General features: G+C 43.2%; 1 protein-coding gene across 1 annotated transcript in view; it reads left to right on the forward strand.

Annotated features, from left to right (window-relative positions):
* DNAH1 (dynein axonemal heavy chain 1) overlaps window positions 1–24,220 on the forward strand; it is a 3,604,831-nt gene that overhangs the window by 186,346 nt on the left and 3,394,265 nt on the right. The window contains exons 3-4 of the mRNA XM_069644003.1: window positions 13,180–13,252; window positions 13,341–13,515. Of these exons, the coding sequence (XP_069500104.1) occupies window positions 13,180–13,252; window positions 13,341–13,515 (248 nt within the window). The remainder of the gene's footprint in view (window positions 1–13,179; window positions 13,253–13,340; window positions 13,516–24,220) is intronic.

Below are 24,220 nucleotides of genomic sequence, written 5' to 3' on the forward strand. Positions count from 1 at the left end.
TATTATAGATGTCAACAGCTGTCTCTATTCCTCCCACAATTACAGCATTCATGCACTTGTGGTGTAGTTGTTAGATCCGTCATATCGCCTAGCATAGGTTGACATCTCTTACTCGGTTTTGTGTTTTCCTTGTTGGTCGTGGTCAGGTGTTTGTTTAAGGAGGTTGTGACTTGCTCAGATTGTGGGTTGCTCACATACATAACCATTTGTCGCACATTTGTTTTTCTGGGGCACAGCTCTGTTTGAGAATTAGTAGCAGACAGCATTGCCAATATCGAGCTGGCCAACTGCGCTTTTTTCGGCCCGCTCATTCGTAGCAATCTCCAATAAACGAGTCTGCCACATCATACTTGCCTCTGCTCCCATGTTAATCCGGTCTTGTATTCTACACATGAATGCTTCTGCATACATTTGCTTTGAATGAATGAGAGCCAATAACATAGCTTGATCTTTCATAGTGTCTTCATAGGCTTCATATAATTTCAGAAAAAGGATCATCGCTTGTGATGTAATAGCTAGCAGCATGTTCTGCAAATCCATCATTGTCGTTAGTATTGGATCTCTTTGGCATATTTGTGTTGGGCTACATTGGCATTTGTTATTCAATTGGTCACTGCTTTCTAATGGTTCCTTACAGTGTGTGTCCAGACTCTCTGCTTTCCTCATTTGAAGTTGAACAAGCTTGTCCTCTTGAGAAGGTGTTGGAGAGAACACAAATTTCATTGGCTGACTTGGGGGGGGTTCTAAGACACAGTGTTGAAGTAGCCTGTGTGTCTCTGTTTTTATTAGTACCCCTTTCGCCAAAGACTACTTTTCTCTTATGATTGCTTATGAGCATTTCAATTTCTGTGAGTTGAGTGATGAACGTGCCGATCGTGTTGAGGGTAACTGATTAATATCTACCATAGATTCTTCTGATTTAATTATTTGATCTTGTTTTTTTTGCCATCGCTGTTTAGCCAGAATGGCTTTATTTTACTGGGTCATATCATACTTTATCACTGGTAGTTCATAACTCTGGTCCAGATCTTGATCTACCCCACTAAATAAGGGAAGATTCATGTGTCCTTTCGTTTGTGGAAATAGTTTACTGTTTTTTATCTTGTACGATTACTGGTGGGGGCACTGGGAGTATGTTGTTAATCTTTAACTGAGACGTTTCATACATAGAGGGCTCTGTTGTCCCAATTTCTTCACCAGATTGTGTTGTGGGGAGACCCTTGGATCGAGTGGATTCGGGGGCTTTGATTTTGCTTCCATCTTCACCCTCTTCCGACATGGGAGGAGCCTTGTCGTCCAGTTTCTTTTTCAATTGTCCTGATTTTTTTGCTCTGAAATCAGCAGCCTGCTGACTAATTGTTTCACGTAGTAGAGATTGTGAGTTTCGATTCACCAAATTCGGGAGACTCACAGATGACTGTGTCTTAAGTCTCTTGTGATCCCTGAGTCGGCAGGGCCTCCCCACATGGCTCATCCAGTATTATAAGACCCAGTGATTTTTTCCCCCTCTCGCACTCCTCAGCGCGGGTACAGTGTTAAACCCGCCACTGAGCCCGCCCTGGACTACTATACCCAACAAAGGGGATTCAGGCAGCGTCTCACACGGACAGAGGGGAGTATTGAAAAACGAGCCTTTTTGTTTGCTGCCGAGTCAGGGGGACAGCAGGGGCTACCATGGTCAGAAACACGCTATGGCAATGTGCAGGACTGGTGATATCGAGCACAGCGAGGGGAAATTGAGTACTCACCCGATTGCTCGAAGTTCAGCAAATAGAGAAGCGGGTGGAAAATAGTCTCGTTGTTCGTTAGTCTCGTTATTCTTCGACGGCTTGTCCTCGTCACTCCGCCTCGTGTCCTCAAGTCCACCAAAGACCACAAAGACTCTGCGGCAGGGGTCGGGTTATGAAGGATTCAAATGCTGCAATAGAAACAGGACTCAGGATAACAGGATAGCAGGCGCTACGTACTCCACAAAGACTCTGCACCCGACAACTTCACAATTTGAAAAGACACCTGCAGGCATAAGGAGGGGTGCATGTATGTAATCACACGTGTGTCAAAAGGGAAATGCAAAGCCTTAACACTCTCATACAATATGCTCCCTGTGGCTCTATGTCAAGATTCCTAAGCATAAAGAGAGAGCGCACCTGAAATGTAGAGAAATTCACTAATTACGTTCACTAATGGGCCTGACTCCGCAACCTCTTAAGGAGTGAAAACACTTGTTATCTTATGTGTGCGATGGCGTAGCCGAACCTGGTTATATATTGTATTTAGTATCTTGAAGATAGCATATATAAACATTATACATTATATAAGCAATTACCATTTTAGGTGACAGTATATATTAATATAATTGTAGAAGCCCTATTCTCTTCCTATCTAGTTGTAAAACCAATCAAAAAACATGATTTTGTAACCTTCTACTCACATTAGTGGTGTTTAGAAAGGCAGACTTGTGTTACAGAAATTGAAAACTTATCAAAAAGTCATGGCTTGCTCAACAAGTCAACTTAAAAGCCATGGAGAAAATATTTTACCTTTGCACTGACATCCTATTTTGCCAGTAGTCGTTCAAGAGGGAGTAAAGGTTTCATTCTGCTGTGTCCAAACTTGCAGCATGTTGGGGTTGCTCCTGTCATACCTGTAGACCAATGTTCCCAAACATTGAAAGCCTGCCAAAAAGCCATGGCTTACTTGGAAAGAAAACGTTTGCACAAAAGCAATGGAATAATTGTGCTGCCGGCGAGAGCAAGTCCTATTCTAGACAGAGAAATGCAAGGAAGAGAAAAGGTTTACAATTTGCTATACCTATACGTAAAAGTAGATATAATGCAAAAAAGAATTGGTTGAACAAAAGCCTTTGAAAAATTCATGTTTCTAAACAGGAGATTTGAAGTGTTCCAGGGAATCCAGCAATCTCTTCCCTCTGGTCACTTAGTAGCTTATTGGTCCATGCTACAAGCTCTACCTACCGTGAAATATTGCCTTTCTCTGATTTCTGATCCTCCTCCTAAATCTGCAAATAACCTGCCACTTATACTGCTATATATAGAGTTCTTATAGTACCACATGACTACATATGCCTCACAAATACATTCCCCCACAAAATGTCATCAACTAGCTTGCAGGTGCATCAACATATAACAATCTAGGCCTCTCTCTGGCTAAGTATCTTTTCTCAAAATGTCAACCTCAAAAATTGTTCAGTGACCAGGTAGTAACGGACACAAATAGGCAGCAGCCATTTTAATGTTACAAAAGTTCAGGTACTAAATTACTTGTCAGATGAGATTTCACTGCATAGCCACACAAAGCAAGGCTTAAGAATAGCAATATGCTCCAATTTCAACAAAGGTTTTAGATTGGTGATCAGTGAACAAAGCCCTTTTTGAGTTCTTCTCTTCCTACATACCGCAGGTTGGGGTTGTTCTAATTTTATCAGAAAGCTTACAAAGTTATTAGCACATTCCAACCTTAGTTTTCATCCAGGGTTCGGTTGCATTGTCTTTTCTAGTTTTTCATTCAAGGTCCTTCCATTCCTACTATATCTCAGAAGACGATAATTCCCCTGGTTAATATCCACTTTATTGGGGTATGTCCTGATGTCCTTCCTGGGTGAACGCTACGTCTTAAACATAACTTGTTGGGATCGCTATTAGATGCTTCTCTCACGACGAGTCTTGGAATAGGTTGCGAGAAATAATCATGTAGTCTATTATGGAGCTTGAGTTGTTTCCTTTCCAAGTAAGTTTGGGGGGGAGGGGCAGTCTCTCTGTATATTGCCATTGCAGATTAACAAGTCCTAGTCTTTACAAAACTTCACCGATTTGAGACTCCTAACCACCGCTGATCCCTTCTTCACAAAAATATTCTCTGGATTTAGGCAGCAAGCATTCAAATCCCCCCTAATTAGAATAGTCAAAGGCCCAATTTTATTCACACATCCCAAGATTACATCTACTACTTATTTCAGAACTTTTTCCACTGAAATTCGCATTGGATTATGATAGACATTTAACAGCAGCAAAGCAATCTTATCCACATTACAATACCTAGTCAATGGCACCGCTAAAATTCCATAGAAGCTGCTTGATATTAACTCAGCTTTTCCAAATGTTTTAGTTTCTAGAGGCCACAAGAAGACCTCCAGAAGTTCTCCCCGTATTGTTAGTCAGAGAAACTTGGCACAATGTCATAATGCTGTTCATCACTATTTCTGTCAACAGCCAAGTCTCCTGTAACAGGATAATGTCATATTCAAACAACATTTTCTTAGGGATTTCATCACACATGAAGCTTCTATGTGCTCGAGTGTTCCAGCTAATTATTCCCACTGTTGTGCTGGCTAGAGCAAAGGATCACTTCCATGCAGTTTGCTAAAGACCTGTGTCAATATTTCCGGCAAGACAGCTCAGATCCTGCTGTTTACAATCGGGTCAGTCTCTTTTCCCTAAGAGTATATTACTTCCTCCTTATGCAACGGCATTATCGCATCAGTGGGGATATCCCTAGCCCCATTCTTTGAGTGCGTTTTCTCTTTGGGTTGAGTGGTAGTTATTCTAAAACCTTAATTTCTTTTGCGCCCACTATCCTCAGTATGTGTCCTTTTATAGATACTAATACTAAGAATATTTCCTACCACCAGGTGCTGGAAATCCCTGCAAATGCCATTTACTTTTAAACGCAATGAAATTATTTTCTAGACTGTGCTGCTCCTTTAAGAGCTCACACACAGCCAGTCCTCTGTGACACACCCACTCTTCCAGCCTACATTATACAGCCTAAAGTTAACTTTCAGATTCTTGAGAGCAGTCTGTTGCTTCAGGCCAGCTTCGAATCCTTTAGTGGTTAAAAAACAACAAAAAAAGAAAGAAAAAGTTAACCATTACTCCACCGGCGTCAGGGTAGCGATGTCGACTGAGTAGCGATGTCAACTGAGTAACTGAAGCATTCATCATCTCTCACACCATCGCCGATCCTGGTGGCTTCAGCATCATCGAATAGTATGGTGCCGTTGGTGGTGGGAATTGGTGTCATCACCGGAGATTTAGCTCACTGTTGTCTTTGGTGGGCACGATCTGTCGAGTGGTAGCCTTTTTTTAGTCTGAGGCACACTGCTCCAGGTCTCATCACATGTCCAGGTCAAGGTCCCACTGTCACTGGTCCCACTCTCATTGTCGATGGTCATTGTTGAAGACGACATCATCAATATCTGCCTTATTTGCCCGCTAGCCAAACGACGAGTCATTCGGATGTGGGGAGGCCCAAGGAGGTGCTAAGGACCCTGAAAAGTGATGAGAAAGGTTTACCACCTGTCATGATGGTGAAATTTCGGGAGGTTTTCCAGCATTTTCACACTGAGCAGGTGCCCTGAAACCAGGGGGCTCCTAGGGCACAGACACCAGTATAATCTGAGGAGGAGTAAGAGGAGATTTCCCAGTCTAAGGAAGGAGAAATATTGTGGGAGGAGGTCAAGACTCCTAAAGAGACACTGAACTGTGAACCTCCAGCCTTTCTTCTCTGCATAACATGGCCTTTCAGGGCTTGAAAGGCCATGTCAGCCGATTGTAAGCCATCAGTGACTTGACTTGCAGCGAGAAGAGGGCCGACAAGTCAGCTCTTCTGATCCCCATAATGCTAAAGGTCTGGTGGTTGATACAGCAGGTCTTCAAGGCCCTTAACTCCTGCAACTGCCTGTTGGGCGGATACGAAGTACAAAACCCCAAGCTTCGCCCTGGTGTACTTCAGCCTGATTAAATCATGGATACCGCAGTGAGACACAAGTAATCTGTTCCGGGTGGCTACTCTGTCTGGCTCCGGAGTAGGAGTGCCATAGGTTGGATGCCACTGGTAGGAAGGTGAATCAGTCGGTGTCCTTTGCCATGCACTTCTCCAACTCTGCTGCTGTCCTAGCCCAGTGTGAGAAGGACTTCTGTGATAAGGTCCAGTCCTTCTTGGAGTCCTCTAAAAGACACCAATACTGTGGATCTAACCTAAATGTAAGCAACTCATCTATCTCCATCAAGGAACTGATCACGTTGTTAATGAGCATGGCAGTCTGGATATAAAATCAAATGGACAAAATCTGTAATATTCTCAATCTCAAAGATGTTGAAGAAGGGATATTTAGCAGTGTCCCTTCCTATAGGAGACCATAGAGACAACATACCTGGGAGTATAGATTAGGATAAACCAACATTCTTCCTGAATTTTCTACCCAGAATCTTCTACATATGTTAGAATATGTGTGACCCTTGTTCTCCGGCCATGTACAAACATGCAGAAATATTATTTACAGACTATTATTTAATCTCTGCTTGATCTGGGACATGTTAAAGAACAATGCGGACTACATCCCACGAGTGCTCTGAAATCTTGGCAACATTTGACACTATCAGTCATAAAATTCTTCCAAGGAGACTAGAAGACCTTAGAATACTAGGAGGTGCGCTAAACTGGACCACCATCCTTACAAGGAGAACTAAAACTGTGATTATGGTTCCCTACAGATCCCATCCACACCTACTAACGTGAAAGCACCTCAAGGATCCACCCTTTTTCGCATGTCCTGCTCAACATTTGCATGACTTCCCGACTGGACCCCATAGTCTCACTGCTACAATTACACTGATGAGACAAAGATAATCTACAAAATCAGAGACCGCCTCTAAACTGAGTCAATAGAGCTAAAAACATGCCTCGCACAGGACGGGCATTTGGATGATAACAAACACCTAAAGCTTAACCTCACCAAAACAGAACTCATCTGTAAGGCGGCTTCATTAAACTCTACCATAATCATTTGGCCAGACCAGGTGGGCCCATGCCCAGTCCCATCATATTTAATAAAGAACCCTCGAACCACATGTCCTAGCATACAAATCAAACTCCTACCTTCCCTTGCTGCTGAGAACACTTGCATCACACATGCATGGCAGAACTCCCAACCCTGATAAAATGGCAGTGTCCTTTCTTCCCGTGAAAACAGAGCATCCCTAACGCCACGCAACTAATGTTTGCTTCTGACCTGCACTCATCAATGCAAGTTGTCTGCATCTGCTTCTCCCCACTCAACTAACCGTCCCATTCAACCCATCTTTTTTTACAGATCCAAGTGCAGCGAGGCCAACATATTTGGCAGATGGGCCAACATATTTGGCAGATGGCGCTTTATGCGACCACTTACCGTATCTTCCGTTATGATACAACTTTGCAGGTAGGAACGGGGACGCGACTCTTGGTGAGGAACCGGCGGGGTCTCGTGTTGCAGAAAGACCTTCGTGCTGGTTTCCCATTCCGAAGTGGAGACGCTTTCCCTCCATTCGTGTTTGTGGTGCACGCAATTGTTTTCGTTTTTAAAAGGAGACCGACCAAAGGGATCACGTGCTGGTTTCCCATTCCGAAGTGGAGACGCTTTCCCTCCATTCGTGTTTGTGGTGCACGCAATTGTTTTCGTTTTTAAAAGGAGACCGACCAAAGGGATGGTGTACTGGAATCCCTTTTTCATGCCCTACTTGCAGGCCATAGCTGCAGTCCTGGTCAAATGAAACCCGTGAAATGTACTGGAAAGTTTCCATTGCATTGACATTAAGGTTGCCTGTCTATGCTATATTCGTAAAAAGCCTTCTCTTAAAAATGTTAGTGGAAGTTCTGGTAAGTTTACTACGAAAAAACTAAGTCATATCGTTATTGATGTAATTTGTGATTACATCACTGATGGCATGTGTGAAGTGTTGACCAGTATGCTGGGTTGCAAAGTTTTTTTTTACCAACGTCCCTTAGCACATCATATTAAGTCACAAAACCCAGTGGGGGAGTATTGGAGTGTAAGTGGTTCAACTTGTACCTAGAAACCATATCCCTCTTTACCTTTGGCTCAGAGAGGTGGTATTAGCCATCTGTATGAGAACAAAAATTGGTTTCTAGAAGGCATTTGTAGGCTTGGTACTTCTTGAATTTGAGTAGGGGGATATGTCCGTTGCTCCACGAGTGGTTCATCCTGTTATCAAAATACCTGTCACAGAAGGTATTTTATAATAACCATTTCTGCCTAAAAAGGCAGTGGTTTGAAAGGCAATTACTGTAGTTGGGCAACTCCTGGTGTAATGAACAGTCTTGCCTAGGAGTGCCCTTCAGCCACTTGTTAGGCAGAATCCTATGCAGTTCCCTTGGGGAGCACTACAGAAGATTAGGACTACGGTTATATGCAATAAATCCCCTTTCGTATCAGTCTGTACCACAAAGATTTAGTTGGTAGCTGTGGCTGAGCAGTCAGACTTATCTCAAGAGGGAGATGAGCAGTATTTAGGGTTTACACAATAGGACTACAGTACTAAGGGACAAGGAAACACTGACCAAAGCTTTGTATCAAAAAGAATATATATATTTATTTAACACACTTTTAAGTCCACACACAAATCACCATCATTAAAGCAAGTTAAAACAGTCAAAAGTATACACAACTCTGAAAACTGAGCAAAACTGCACAGTGTAAACCAGGCAGAAATGGCACTCTAACAATTTCTTCAGAGGGAGGGAAAGGACAAGTCATACAGGGTTAGACTCCTACACACACCAGCAACACTCCCCAATTGGATTGTGAACAAGTTAGGCAAGGCAGTACTTTAGCATAAGCAATACTTAGGTGAGAACCAAGCAAAATGGCACTTCATCAATATAGAAAGGGGTAGGAAAGGTGGTTCTAAGAGTTTAGGTGCACCAACACATTTCTTGGTGAAAAGCAATCTAGAGAAGGCAGTTGTAACAGATTTAGCCAGAGTCAATAGGCCTGTGCCAGAGTCAATGGTACAAGGCAAAGTGCTCCAGGATCATACAGTGCTAGTAGCTGCAGTCAAGTCTTTGTTTAACGATTTGAAAAGGCGGTTGCATAAGGTAAAAAGATAATGTTAGACGAAAGGGGCGGCCAGCCCAGAAGGTAAGTAAAGGATTTAAAACACCTTTAGCAGTACCCAACGAAACGGGAGGCCTGGCGGAACAATGTACCTTGAAAGTGGAAGAGGCTCCTGCGGTGGCGGTAGTTCCTGGTAGTTCCTGGTAGTTCCTGCAGTTCGGAAGATCCAGCAGAGGAAGAGAGGCTCTCATCGTGGAGGAAGGTTCGAGTTACTGCACTGCCCAGGGATGAAGCCAGCCACGGTGATGCCAAAAACAAAATGAAAGGTACGCTGCTTTAAATCACGGTCGTGGTGGACGGGTGCCTGGCTATCCGGTCTCCTAGTCCTGGGCAGTGGCGATTTGACCAAGGCAGGTCCTGGAAGGCGATTGGAGAACTGGTTGGCCCCACCAGCTCAAGGAAAGAAAACTCTTGCAGGTGAAGATCTTCTCGAGTCTTCGGAGAAAAAGTGGTGAGGATCTGCAGCAGGGCTTCACCGGTGGTTGTCGTTGCAGACGTCTTCAGCTTCTCTCCTCTTCGGGTTTCTTAGTTCCAGTGGTGACTTCTTGTCCTCCAGTCCTCGGAGCCCTGCTTTTATGCAGAAAAACCCCCATTCATACAGCCTATTGTCACTCACACAGTGGGGTGGTTATCCTGGCGGGATAACCCCCAGCCTATCAGAGCAGAGTGCGACTTGGGTTGCTTAGGTAACCCTGTCCAGGGTGCCTATTCCCCCTCCCACACATCCTGTCTACCCCAGATTCCGTGGCGCCGAGAGGAGAGCTTCTGTGGAGAAGCCCGCCAAAAGGACAAACAAAGGATCCCCGACCTGGGTTAGGATTTCAGAGAAAGACACGAGAAAGAAATATTATCAAAGATCTGGCAATAATAACCTATCGGAGTAAAGTTAATAATAAAATAACCTGGCGTTATGTTAGAGGCTGTCAGTAAAAGTGGTAGCCTCGAACAATGGGAAAATCCCATAGGAAAATATTCACGGTTGAATATTTATGGTAGTAACCACTGCCAACAGCCAGAAACTTTGGAGAGGTGGACTGGACGGTACCCCCTCGGAAATGAACACCAGGGAAAAACTATTAACCCTTTCAGTACTTCCATAGTAAGATGGGTTGTACTGGTTTCGTTCATAACTATTGACTAGTAAAGTCAGTGGGGACTTTACATGCCCTGGGAGACAGTAGTCAGTCCCAGGGTATGGAGTCTATGTTTGGGGGTCCCTAGGACACCCCTGTATTACTGCACTGAGGGTGCTGTGTAGCACACCTGTAAAAAGAGGATACCTATGAGGGTGAGAAAACCCCCATGATATGATATGGCATTTGTAACGCGCCTATACACAAGTGTTTCAAGGCGCGACGAGGTGGGGGGGGGGAACAAGGGGAGACAGACAACGATCCTACTAGGCCAGGTGTCATTCAGATCGCGCAAGGGTAGAGGGGACTGGGAAAAAGTGCAAGAGGGGAAAAGTGCTGTACAAGGTTAGTAGAATACAAGATAAATAGGGCCAGCTGGTGGCAAGTGCAAGGAAAAGTGCAGGACATGGTTAGTAGAATACAAGATAAATAATAGGGCCAGCTGGTGGCAAGTGCAAGGTAAGTGCCGGGAGAAGGGGCTGTAGGATACTGAGACAGTCCCGTAGTGCAGGTAGGCAGTTGCGGGAAGAGTGGCTGGGCCAAGGACAGAGATCAGAGAGTGGCCCGGTAGCAGATTCAGTCCAGGTTCAGTGTTTTTAGCAGGGGAGAGAGGGAGAGAAAGCGGAGGCAAAGAGGAAGGTTTTAAGGTGCTTCCTGAACCGGAGATGGTTCTCCTCAAGGCAGGAAGGCTGTTCCAGAGGGAGGCCCCAGCTGCGGAGAGAGATCTACCCCCAGCTCCTTGCTTGGAGAAGCGGCTGACCCTGAGGTAGTTGGAGGTGGATGAGCGAAGAGCTTGAGAAGGAAGATATTTCGGAAGAGAGAGAGTTGAAGGTATTTTGGCCCAAGGCCCCAGAAGGCCTTGTGGACAATGCAGAGGGTTTTGAACTTAATCCTCGCAGCCACTGGGAGCCAGTGTAGTGATTTCAGTCCTGGAGAGATACAGTCCTTGGGCTTGATGCCAAGGACAAGTCTCGCAGTCCTGTTCTGGATAAGTTGCAAAGGGCGGAGAATAGAGGCAGGAAGATTTAGATAGAGGCTGTTACAGTAGTCCAGCCTCGAGAGAACCAGGGCTCTGGAGACAGTGAGCTTCTGGGGGAAGGAGAGGAAGGGAAGGATACCTCTGAGGAGGTGTAGCTGGAAGTGTGACTTCTTAGAGACGTCAGATATGTGAGGAGAGAAAGAGAGTGTGGAGTCCAAGATGACTCCAAGGTTTTTTGCTTTGCAGGTAGGCGCAGGAAGAGGGCCAAGGGAGGCCAGCCAGAGAGCTGCAGGGAAGGAGGGAGTGGGTGTGCCGATAAGTAGAATCTCAGTCTTACTGGCATTAAGGCAGAGGTCATTGGCGGCACAACATTCCTGGATAGCAGAGAGACAGTCAGAGATGAGGGAATGGGAAGAGGAGGCTGAGGGTAGCCTGAAAATGAGCTGGGTATCATCCGCGTAGCACTGAAAGTTGGGACAGAGAGCGGCGATGCGGTGAGCAAGAAGTGCCAGATACTGGTTGAACAGCCAGGGGGAGATGAGCACCATAAGCACAAAAGATCGCCTAAAACACACATCAGCAATATGTCTAAGAGTGGGAAAATGAGTCTCACTCTTAACAGGAGAGAAAAATAAACCCTTCAAATCCAGCAAAACTGCTCGGGGACTCTATAGGTAAGGGAAATTGGCCTTAAAAGAGAATTCTCCCTAACACCACTTCATTCGCCAACAGAGCATCCCAGCACAACACCCTGAAGCATGGTACTTTGTTTCTCATTATAGATTAATTTAACATTTTTTTTTCCAGAGAGTTGTACATGATGAATAACCCCATTTCTTTCTGTTTCATCTTTAACGTATGTTTTTTTAATCATGTTTTTTGGGATAAAATGTTTAAAAATATGGATTACATATGTTCCCTCACACTGCTCGCTAAGCTTCTTAACCCATACTTATTTATTCAGGCACGTATGCAGGGAAATGAGTAATCTGCAACAAGTAATTCAAAGTAATGTGAAGCAATGTAATTGTATGTAATCTGAAGTATGCCAAACTAATCAAGAGTAATCTGAAGATATGCAATGTAATCCGAAAGTAATCTGAAGCAATCCAAAAATAATCTTAATTTGGAGTAATGTTATGGAATCAGGTGTAATCTGAAGACATTTGTCATCCGAATGAATCTGAAGTAATTTGTAATTTTAAGTACTGTGAAGTTAACGGAAGTAATCAAAGAACAAGTAGAAGTAATCGGACTAACCCAAAGTAATCTGCAAATAATGTGACACAATCAAAGTAAAACGGGCCTTGATCTCAATTTCTTTAAAAATAGGTATGTATTTGGAACACAATCCAATAAGTAATCTGGAGGAATTTTAAATGTAAAACTAATTTGAAGGAATGCAAAACTGTTATGAAGAAAATAATCTAGAAATAATCTGAACTCTCCTTTCAACTCAGAATATTGGGCCTCATTACGAGTCTGTGATTGCCAGAATCACCGGGGTATTACAACCCCGGTGACCCGGTAATTCCAGAGGTGGAATTCTGTAAATCCCCATTGCCATGGAGTCCCATAGGATGGGACCATGGAAACACTGGTTCCGTCTGACAGAGCCGGTGTTTCCATGTCTGTCTGCAAGCGGGTGGTGTCCTGGCGGGAGTGACCCCTCCTGCCCGCAGGACTCTGAATCGGCCAGTCCCGAAACGATGGTGGCAGCGGTTTTACCGCCACCGTTCTTTCCGGACCGGCAGGGTCTAATGAGGCTCATTGTCTTTTTCTCAAAAAGCACTTTATCGCACTTGACAATCTACTTCTGATGTCTCCTATTTACTGACCTGCCAATAATAACAAACATTTGTGAAGCCAATACATGTTACTGTTATATAGAATGTTATCTAGTGTAAATGGTTGAGAAGGTAATATATTTATTTTTGTTTCTTTTGCCTAGCTAAGGTTAATACTAATAGTAACAAGCTGAAAACTCTATTGGTCTGATTTGTAGAAAGTTGTAATTTAAAGAAGTTCTGATATGAAAAATATATTAATGCAAGGAACATCTCTGACTGCGGAAAAGCTAAAACGGTTGGCTTTCGCAGGGACTTGAATCCTTTGAGCTCAGATATTATAAATTCTGAAATGTTTCTTTCCAGGCTGTGAACGATGGACCCGAGGTACAGCAGGAGCTAACCTGGAAGGCTGAAAAAGAGAAGCACACCCCGAAAGGTGAATTGCACTTGTGTATCCAGCCTGTCTGCTTTTTCTTGCCTCCTTTTATACAACACCTATGTCACACATGATATTTCTTTTGCAGTTACAACTTTCCAAGCTCCTCCAGACTTGAAGCCATATTTGGACCAGCAGGTATTCGGCCCAACAACAGAGGTGCAGCAGAAGTCAGACTTCCCCAGTCAAGCATACCAGCCTAAAGTGCAGCTGCCCTTTGAGTTGGTTCCGGGACAAAACCCACGTACAGTTGAGATTGATAGGTAACCATTGAAAGCAACACAAAGTATTGGGAAATGTGTGTGTTTAAGATAATGAAGGCTTATGGCTGACACAAGGCAGATATCTGGTTAAATTCTGACTTGACATTTCTTTGTATAAAAAAAGCAAGCAAGAGCCAGGCTTGTTTTTTTTTCTTGAAGCAGTGATCCGTTTGATCCAGCCATTAATATTCATATTGCTCCGTTTCATTTTAAATTAACAAAACCCCTTGGATCCTTGAGTGACTTCTTGCTTGTCTCTTGTGTTTTTGCATTATTTCAATGCTTATTTTGCATTTTTAAACTGAGCTGGTCAGGAGCTTGCCATCTGAAAATCAAGCCAAATCTTGATTCATTCGATTTTACGCTGGCTCCTCTCAATGGCAAAGTGGCAAAGGTACGAATATGATCAATTTGATGGCAGCTAGCTGTAACACCTTTCCAAATTCTCTTCCCGAATCTCTTATCTGGATACTGCTTTCACCCTGCGCTATCATGAAGGTGAGAGAACATGCTTTTAATTTCCTTTCACAGTTCCTGCAAAATAAAGGGATATTAGTAAAGCGGCCACTTGGGCTACCCCACATGTCTTTTGCAAACATTACTTTGAGTCTAAGCTTAAGGTTGGGTGACCTTTTGTGGTCATTGCATACTTAAGAATATATCGGTTTGAGGTCTGGGCTCTTCATGCTGTTTCCCCCTGATGAGAATGTATAAAACCATGAAATCTTCTCAGTTTGTAGGAATGTGTCCGATCCAAAGTGACCACTAGATCAGCACAGAGTCCACATCAACAACCACATATCTTGAAGACTTAACTCTAGATTATATTTGATTTTGGTTTGATATTTATAATGCGCAACAGAACTGTGCAGACTAAACTGCATCTATGCGCAGATGTTGCAAAATATTATGACTTGAGACGGATGATTTGGGAGAAAATGTAGATTTTCAGAATCTAGTGAAAGAGAATTAAAGACTCGGTTGACCCGAGAGTCATTAGAAGTTCATTCCAGAGCCAAGGCCAGCAACCAAAGAGCACCTATCGCTGCTGGTGGCAAGAGGAAGGAACAGCCAAAAGATGTTGTTGGCTGGACCGAAGGGAGCGTGGAGGACAGTAAGACTGAATTCTTATTCTCATGTAAGATGAAGCCAGGTCGTGGATACACTTAAAAATGAGGCAAAGAAGCATAACAATTATTTACTGCCTGACTGGTAAACAATGGAGGGAACTGCACAAATGAGAAATTGAAGAGGATTTGGCACCATAAAAAAGTAATCTGACTGCTGTGTTCTGTGCAACTTGTAGACGTGAAAGTTCTTTTTCTATAATGCCTACTAGGATGGTATTAGATGAAATTACTAATTTGGAATTAATTGGTGCCCCCACCACTATAGGACGATTGCCAGCAGGAATGAAAGGGAGGGCAGAACAAAGAAGCAGAAGCCACAAATGGATCATTTCTAACATCTTGCTCACCTAGGTTTTGCAGCCTAGATTGGCTTGGAAATGGAACTCAAAATGTTTGACCTTGGTAATAAAGGAAGAGAGAGCAACCAAACAGTGTAGGGGTGGGGGGGTTGGGGGGCTGGGTTATTCATGAGATGTTCATAAGCACAGTCTACAATAGTTTGAAAAGAGTCAGCAGGGTTATTGATATGCATGTAGATTTGAGTGTTATCAGTGTAGGAATGATAAACAAGTTTACATTTGGAAAATATGGACATACGAGGATGGATGTAAATGTCAAAGAGCAAGGAGGAGAAGGAAGAGCCCTTTGGGACCTCCCAGGTGTAACTGACATGGGTTCGTAAGGAGGAACCTGTCAATTTTCACCTCTTGGAATCAATCACTTCAAATATTTTCTGAACCACCTCATGCTCTTTTGGGTCACATCTGCAACTTCTGACAAACTGGATAGTAAGATATCAGAATTAACAGTGTTGAAGCTGCAGGCATGTCCCAACATAATGAAAAGGATGAAAGTACCTTCATCAGTATATTTTAAAATGTCGTACCAGAGAGCCACAAGGCCTGTATCTGTGCTGGTAAGTCAGAAATGGGACGATAATTCTGCAGAAAGTTGGGAGTAAAGAGAGGTTTTTAGCAAACGGGAGACAGACCAAACGTTAAGGCTTTTTGGGAACAGACCTTAATCTAAAGAGAGATTTACAAAGATGTATTCAAGTTCGATATAGATTGGGCCTGGTTGCGAGCCACATTTACTGGAAGCAAATCATAAATTTAGTTTGTAGGTTTTAGGTCAAAAGATATGATAGAATTTGGTCTGAAGAAATCGGGAAGAGATCAACTGTGACTTATCCTGATTAAGAGATTGCTAAAATGATCCTGAATTAAGTGCATTTGGTCGGAAACAATGTATTGAAGTCTTTAGCCCGCTTCCTAGATGAAGTAAGATTTGTAAAGTCCCATGAAGGATTACACAATTCTTTTATCATCTCCTTTGGTTTATTAGTAGCACTCTGAATAATATTCTGGAAAATATTCTGGATGTGGGTAGGTTTGGTGGTAAAATTAGCCTTCTTATAATTTAATAGATACGATTAAACTAACTGAAGGTACAGGTAAGATATGTGCTTACACCAAGACGTTTTTGCTTTTTCTTCAATAATCTTTTTTCAGATTTCATATTGAGACAGAAACCAACAATGTGTGTTTTATTTATTAATATAAACATTTTTTGGTTGTATAGCCTGGTGGGGGGTTGGGGGGGGGTGACACGATTTATATAGTCTGATGGTTTGGCATGTTCATGGAAAAGAAATCCCTGCAATGAATTTCAAGGTAGGGTGAGACTAAGGCAGAGGTGTGGTCTTGCTCCAAGACTAGTTGTTTTCAACAGAAGATGAGCGCAGGTTGGTGGTAGGTTGTGTTGGAAGAAGGTTGAAAGAGGAAACCTGACAAAATGGTCAGGCCATGGAATATTCTCGAGAATGTTAATACCATTCGCTTTACAGTGAATTAAGTCGAGGCAATTACCCCCAAGGGTGGGAAGGTGAGGAGACCATACAGGAAATATCATGCGCATGGAGAATCTGGGTTAGTTTTATGGTGTCTGGATTGTCAGACACATCATACCCAATGTTAAAGTCACCCAGAATTAGATGTTTAGAGTAGCAAAGTGCTTAAGAAGCAAGGAATTCATTTAAGCTATCCAGAAACTTATGAGACAAGCCAAGCAGTTGATAACAGAAAATAACTTTAAATGAGCAAACAGGGGAAACAACGAGGTTAAAAGAACACATTTGAGAAAGATCATTCCAATCCAATCTAGAAAAGAATGTAGTGGTCCAAATTGAGTTGTATATCCCCACAATACCCCCTCTGTTGTAAATATCATGCTTAATGCATTTTATCTGGAAATTATGGGGTACTAGCAGATGGATGATCAAGGGTGTCCCCTCTTGAAACCAACATTCAGTGATGAATACCATGCCCAACTTGTATAGTTTTATAATGTCTGCCAATGTCATTTCTCATGGCAGATCTTGCATTAATTAGTGCTGAGCAAATACAATTCAAGGTCGCCTCTACTTCTAATATTGAGGTCATCCAACGTGGGAAGGAGGAATGTTGTATATAACACAATCAAATGTTTAGGGTTCTAAAGAAGAAGAATGAGCATTGATCAGTATTTCATTGCATAGGTTGCTCTGAGGAGTATGGCATCACATTGGGAATCCAGAGAAAAAGGAAGGAACCAAAAGCAGAAGATCTTACCATACACTGGAAAAAGAGGCATCATGAAGCTCTGGGCTGCTGGCATGAGTCTTGTGAGGCCCGATGAGCCCTGGAGTGATGCTACAAGCTGCACCCAGATAGGAACCACCAGGGTGTAGTTCCCAAGTCGTAAAAAGGAACAAAACAGCTTAAAAAATGTGCAAAAGCTGATTGAAATGACAAAAATGTAACTTAAGGTATATTCATAATGGCGCAATGTTAAAAAACATATGATGCATGAAGGTCAGTGAAAACAAGGCAAATGTAGTGCAGCAGCATAGGAAAATAGGTACACATGTGCGCCCAAAAGGATGTATAAAATGTTTGAGTGGTGATGTATAACCTAGATCACCACCACCATTGCCGGCCGTAGCATTTGATGGCTTTTACCACAGTCCAGCTACCTGAAGGGTAAAGAGACATGGCCCGCACCTCTCCATCCATAGGGTGGGAAGCCCAGAAGAGCAAATGGATTTAAATGCAAACATAACATACGCTTTGCCCTCTGAGACCACTTTTTTCCAGATGGTTGACCTGCAAGTGCCACTCTCCATTTACTTCATTTGTGCACCAGCAGAAGAGGGACAGAGATGTTTAAGTCAAAGCAGCAGTACAGGGGTGTTAACTGTATAGTTATTCAAACTTTAACACTGGGCAATGAGCTCAGGACCGCAGACCTATTTTTACCATGCAGTCACCAAACTGGGTGTCTAGCCTTGTTATAAAGTTTGCTAAAAAGCTGACATGCCACCCTATTTGCAGTGGTCACCATAACCAATAAAAGGATACTAAGAAAGGATACACGAAGGCTCCCGGATATCTTCACAACCTTCAGTGACGAATCCTCAAGGAAGAATCCTCTCTAATGATTCTACTCACTGTCTGAAGAATATACAGTGAGCGTTAAGAATCACCTGAAAGGATGAACAACTAAGCACAGTCTCCAATCTAAGAAAACACTTTATAAGTAACAAAACCTTTGTTGGGCCTCCTAATAACTACTAACTATCAACACTAACCTTAATTGATTAGATGACTTGAATGAATGGTGAAGAACCAGGAATCTCCAGACGGATCCAAAGGAAACCACGACAAGGAAGGGAAGGTTAGTAGGAAACTGAACCCGGGCGGAACGAGGGCCGAACTAGAGTAGGGATGGTGCAGTCTGGGTAGCGTTCATGTTCAATGCACATAAATCGTTCTTTGGTAATATAAATTGTTAGGTTCTCACTCAGGTGCAGTCTGTTGTTCACCCTTGACTTAATGAGCCCAAATAATACAGCATATGTAAAGAAACACAAAACCAACTGGTTTGTAGGGCAGATTCACCTCCTGGAGCAGTCTACAACTAATATAACTTCTGTTCTTTAGGAAGTAACGTGGAGCATTCAAATGAGCCAAAAATGCAGAACTAATGCATCGTACCTGAAATGATCATAGACCGCATCCGCGGTTGGGGCAAGACTGACATGGAGGATGACCTGCAACGGGACGAGAAAGCAGGTAGCTGTAGCCGTCCTGGTAGAAAGCAGTCCTTGTAGACAACAGCACACCGCCGTAATCTTTCATGTGGGAGAGTTGCAGGAATGACGCTGACGCAGACGGCAGGGAAGCTGCTGCGTTACTGAAAGTGCTTTAAGGAGCACTCTATGAAAACCGACGCGGACGGCAGGAAAGCCGTCACGTCAATGGAGCGTGCTTTAGGAAGCACACAACTCGCATAAAAATGGCGAGCACGAGGAGTCACCATTAACAGCTGCTGGAAAGACAAAATCCAAAATGGCAAGACAGGAACTCCAAGAAACAAGAAGAAATTCCGTTTGGGCGTGACCGCACGGAAGGCCAGCAAAAGCTTGATCAGAAGCACATAGCGTTCTGAGGAAAGGACCTAAATACGTGCCCTAGACACGTGACTAGCCATGTGATTTAATGTAGCTTCAATATCGTTTGGCACGCAGTTTGGAGAACAATCTCCATTTGGTATAAAACGGCTTGGCCGCCATTCTAAAGGCGTAGGGACTCTTACTACCCCACCTCATAGGTGAATGCATGACAGTACCATCCCCCAAAGGCCTCTCCACACCCCTCCTTGCATGGAACCTACAAAGTAATAATGGAGCATGAATGTTACCCAAAGGTTTCCATGTCCGGTCCTCAGGGCCATAACCTTTCCAGTTAATCAAATAGTAAGGTTTGCCCTGGCGTATTCTCATGTCCATGATTGCTTTCACCTCGTATTCATCAGAACCTCTACCCTTAACAGCCAAAGGTCAAATAGGCAATCTGGTCTTTGCCTCACATGGTTTGATCAAAGAGACATGAAATACTGGATGTACTCCATCGAGTAGGTAACTCCAAACTAACAGCTGCAGGATTAATGATTCTGTTAATGACGAACGGACCAATGAACCTTGGCAGGAGTTTCTTCTTACCAGGTATCTTCACATTTTTTGCTGATAACCATACTTTCATCCCAACCCAATATACGGGTGCAGAAGTTCTCTTGGCATCCGCGTAACGTTTGGTAGTTCTTTGAGAACGGACCAATTGTTGTTGAACTCGTGTATGCAACGCTGTTAAATTTCTCAAAGTTTGGTTTGCTGCTGGATTGTCTGACGTCAGATCCGGATTCAATGGCATGGACCTGGGATGTTGTCCATATAGAGCAAAAAATTGAGTATTCCAATTGACGAATGTCTGGAATTATTGTACGCAAACTCTGCTGCTGGTAACATAGATAACCAGTCGGACTGATACTGCAAACACAGGCATCGTAAATACTGTTCCATGGTACTGTTAGTTCTCTCGGTTTGACCATCCGTTTGCGGGTGAAAAGAGCTGGACATTCTGTTGTCAATCAGCAGTGCAGAAGTAAGCGCCTTCCAAAAATGTGAAGAAAACTGAGTGCCACTGTCAGTGATGATGATAGATGGTAGACCGAAAAAACGAAAAACATGTCGCAGAAATAGATCTGCAAGTACTGCAGCAGTAGGCAGGCCTGTACATGGTATGAACAAGGCAAGTTTGGTAAAGTAATCCACTACAACCCATATGGTGTTAAAACCACATTCTAGCAGCAGCTCAACCACGAAATCCATAGAAATCATATACCATGGTTTATGAGGTACATGTAGTTTTTGCATCAACCCCATGGGTTTGCCAGGCCTGTTTTTGCACTGGGCGCATACAGAACATGAATTGACATAATCGATCACATCTCTGGACATGGTAGGCTACCAACACTATCGTTTCAGTAGTTCAAGAGTCTTCTTTTGTCCAGGATGAGCTGCCATAACTGAGTCATTTCCCCAACGTATAGCTCTGGTTGCGAATGTCTTCCGTAGGTAGGTATAAAAGCCCTTGCATAAACGGAAGACCCTTTTGGATCTCTAAGTTCTGTGATTGTATTTCCTGCGGGTGATGTAGGACCCACTCCTGTAAATCATGTTTCAATGAAGACTGGGCAAAGCAGGTACAGACCACAAAATTTGCCACTAAAGGAATAGGGTCTGTCTTGACCTGGTCAGTTCCCAAACGTGACAATGCATCTGCTTTGATAACTTCACGTGAAGGACGATAAGTAATCTTGAAATCAAACTGCGAAAAGAGCGCATGCCATCTGGCATGCGTTAGACATTTTATTCTTTTGAAAGCTTGGAGGTTCCGATGATCTGAATATATCATCACCAGATGTTTGGCTCCTAAAAGATGATGGCGTCATTCTTGTAACACGTCTTTGATTGCTAAGAGTTCGCGTTCTGTCACTGTATAATTCTGTTCATATGGATTAAGCTTGCGTGAGAAAAAAGCAAGTGTTCTTCCTTACTGTCTGGACAAATTTGCGAAAGGATGGCACCTACTGCAATATTCGAAGCATCCGCTTCTACTATAAATGGTAAATCAATGTCAGGATGTTGTAAAACTCGAGCAGTGGTAAATGCTTCCTTCAGGGTTTCAAACAACCTCTGTGCTTCTTTGTTCCATACAAAAGATGCCTTAGAACTGGTGAGAGCTGTTAATGGCGCTACCGTCTGCGAGAAAGACTTGATAAAGCGCCGGTAAAAATTGGCGAATCCTAGAAAGGACTGCAAAGCTTTCGTATTGTTGGGGTTAGGCCAGTTCAAAATGGCCCTCACCTTAGAATTGCTCATACGTACTCCTGTACTGGTAATCTAATAACCCAAGAATTCAACCTCATGAGTATGAAACACACACTTTTCGGCCTTCACGAACAGTTTGTGCTCTCGTAGTCTGTTTAAGACTTGAATGACATGATGGATATGCTCCTGGAGTGATGAGGAGTAAATGAGGATATCATCCAAATAAATGACCACAAACTGGTCTAGAATATCCCTAAAGATTTCATTCATAAAAAACTGAAAAGTTGCGGGGGCATTGCATAATCCGAATGGCATCACAAGATACTCATAGAGTCTATATCGAGTCTTGAAAGCCGTTTTCCATTCGTCACCCTCTCAAATTCGTACCGATTTGTATGCCCCGCGGAGATCCAGTTTTGTAAAAATGACCGATGAGCCCAATTGATCTAACAGAACACTGATTAATGGTAATGGATATTGATTCTTTACAGTTATCTCGTTAATGGCTCTGTAGTCAATACATGGTCTAAGTTCTCCTTCTTTCTTCGGGACAAAAAACAATGGTGAGGCAGCAGGAGACTGTGAGGGACGAATGAAACCCATCTTGAGTGCCTTATCTATGTATTCCTTAAGAACTGCTTCTTCTTTTTGAGTTGACGAATAAACTCTTCCTGTTGGAACCTTAGAATCCGGAAGCAGTTCCATAGAGCATTCATAAGGACGATGGGGAGGCAAATGTTCCGCCCTGCCTTTGTCAAAAACATCACAATAAGAGTGGTACTCTGGTGGAACTTGACTCTCAGGTGCAGACACCGCTCCAATCATGGAAGATGTGTCTAATGGAGAAGCCACAGATGACTCTAAACACTTCTGTGTTTTGGAAACAATGCTCATTGCAGTATGCGGAAGGATACTGTATTTGACCAGACTTCCAATCAATGGAAGGATTATGCAGGCTTAACCAGGTGATGCCAAGAATTAGTTTATACTGAGGTGCTGCGATGACATCTAATAGAACTTCTTTGGTATGTCCATTGCATTGAATCACCTGAACGGGAATGGTGTCTTGAGTGACCAACCTAGAAATAAGAATTGAACCATCAACGGTATGAACGGTTTCAGGTATCTTCTTAGTCACTGTAGGTCTGGCAGCATGTTTAAAAAATGATTGATCGATATAATTGTTAGTAGCCCCCGAATCAATCATTGCCTGTGTTTGTAACTTCCCACTGGGGAAACGTAATTCCACCATTATAGCAATGGGAGGAATCTTAATGGAGTCCTCTTTACAACTCGGTACAACAAGACAGGAACTCCAAGAAACAAGAAGAAATTACGTTTGGACGTGACCGCACGGAACGCCAGCAAAAGCTTGATCAGAAGCACATAGCGTTCTGAGGAAAGGACCTAAATACGTGCCCTAGACACGTGACTAGCCATGTGATTTAATGTAGCTTCAATATCGTTTGGCAGGCAGTTTGGAGAACAGACTCCATTTGGTATAAAACGGCTTGGCCGCCGTTCTAAAGGCGTAGGGACTCTTACTACCACACCTCACAGGTGAATGCATGACAAAAGCATGTGGAGTTTACCACATGGCTGCTTTATAGACGCCTCATTAGTCTCATGGGGCTGCAACCTTTGGCTCTCCAGATGTTAACTACAACTCCCATTAGCCCTAGCCAGTGCTAAGAGGGGGTCATATTCCGACACTTCTGGAGAGTAACTTTGCAGACCCTTTAGAAATCAAGAGTAAGGATGAATAATACAGTCACTATTGGGCATTTATTAATTGTGCATGTAATGGGGGAATTTAATTTCCTGTGGCTGACCATCATATTAACCTTATCAAAATGGGCCTTTAGTCTTGAACAACTTGGAGGAAAGCAATGTATTCACTGATTACTTGTTAAGATTTATTTTAAAAATGGACCCTTTTTATTTAAATTTTATTTCACACTTCTGTCATCAAAGAACGTTTGGTTCAAAACTCACTCAAACTGTTGTTTTTTTGTGATACTAAGCAAACCGAATCAGTCACACAGTAGGGACTAGAAAAGCGTCTTCCATTTAGTCACATGCTTTTTTTAACGCTCCTTGATATACATTTGAGTATTCAAGGCCGTCAGGAAATGTAGATTACCCTTTCTTTCCTCTCTGAAGGAACTTCCTTCATTACTTTGAAAGCTGGCCAAATCCCTTCCTCCTGAAGAACAACCTTCCTGGACCCCTCTGATCAATCAGCTACATCCCCTTTCCAATGGTTTGTGTTCTCCCACTTATTCCTCTTTTGATGATATGATATCCTTCAGCTTTAGCTGCTTCGGAAAATATTTTCGGCAGAAGGCGCTGTGCGTCGATGTGGTCGACTCGGTGTCCCTCAAGGGCCTCTGTCTCGTAGTCAACGTCACCGTAAGTTCTGTTTTCCCGTGATAGCATTCGCTTAGAGAATTATGGCGCACTTACATTTTTGTGATGGTCTCGTCTTCAGCTCCGACAACCCTGAAGACCGGGTTCAAAAGTGCTACAATTGTGGTGCCAAAATGTTCCTAGTGGACCCCCACCGGGTGTGTCTGTGGTGCCTTGGCTCCGAAACATGAAACAGTGGACTGTCAATCCTGTCAGTCGATGACCGGTAAGATTTTGAAAGAGCGTAAAGGGAAACTAGCGGCGGGTAGAACCCCTACTAAATCCCCTTCGATGACACCATTGAGAAAAAAGATCAACCGACGAGTCGAGAGATTTCTCTCCTCGAAGGAAGAGATAAAGAAAACGATCACGCTCCAGGAGTGTGTCACACCATTCCTCGTCATCTTCGAGGAATTTGAAGAAAAGGCATCACAGGTCGCCCCCCTTTGAGTTCATC

Source organism: Ambystoma mexicanum, chromosome 2p (genome assembly GCF_040938575.1).
Source record: "Ambystoma mexicanum isolate Mex_15411 chromosome 2p, UKY_AmexF1_1, whole genome shotgun sequence".
In the NCBI taxonomy this organism is placed as follows: domain Eukaryota; kingdom Metazoa; phylum Chordata; class Amphibia; order Caudata; family Ambystomatidae; genus Ambystoma; species Ambystoma mexicanum.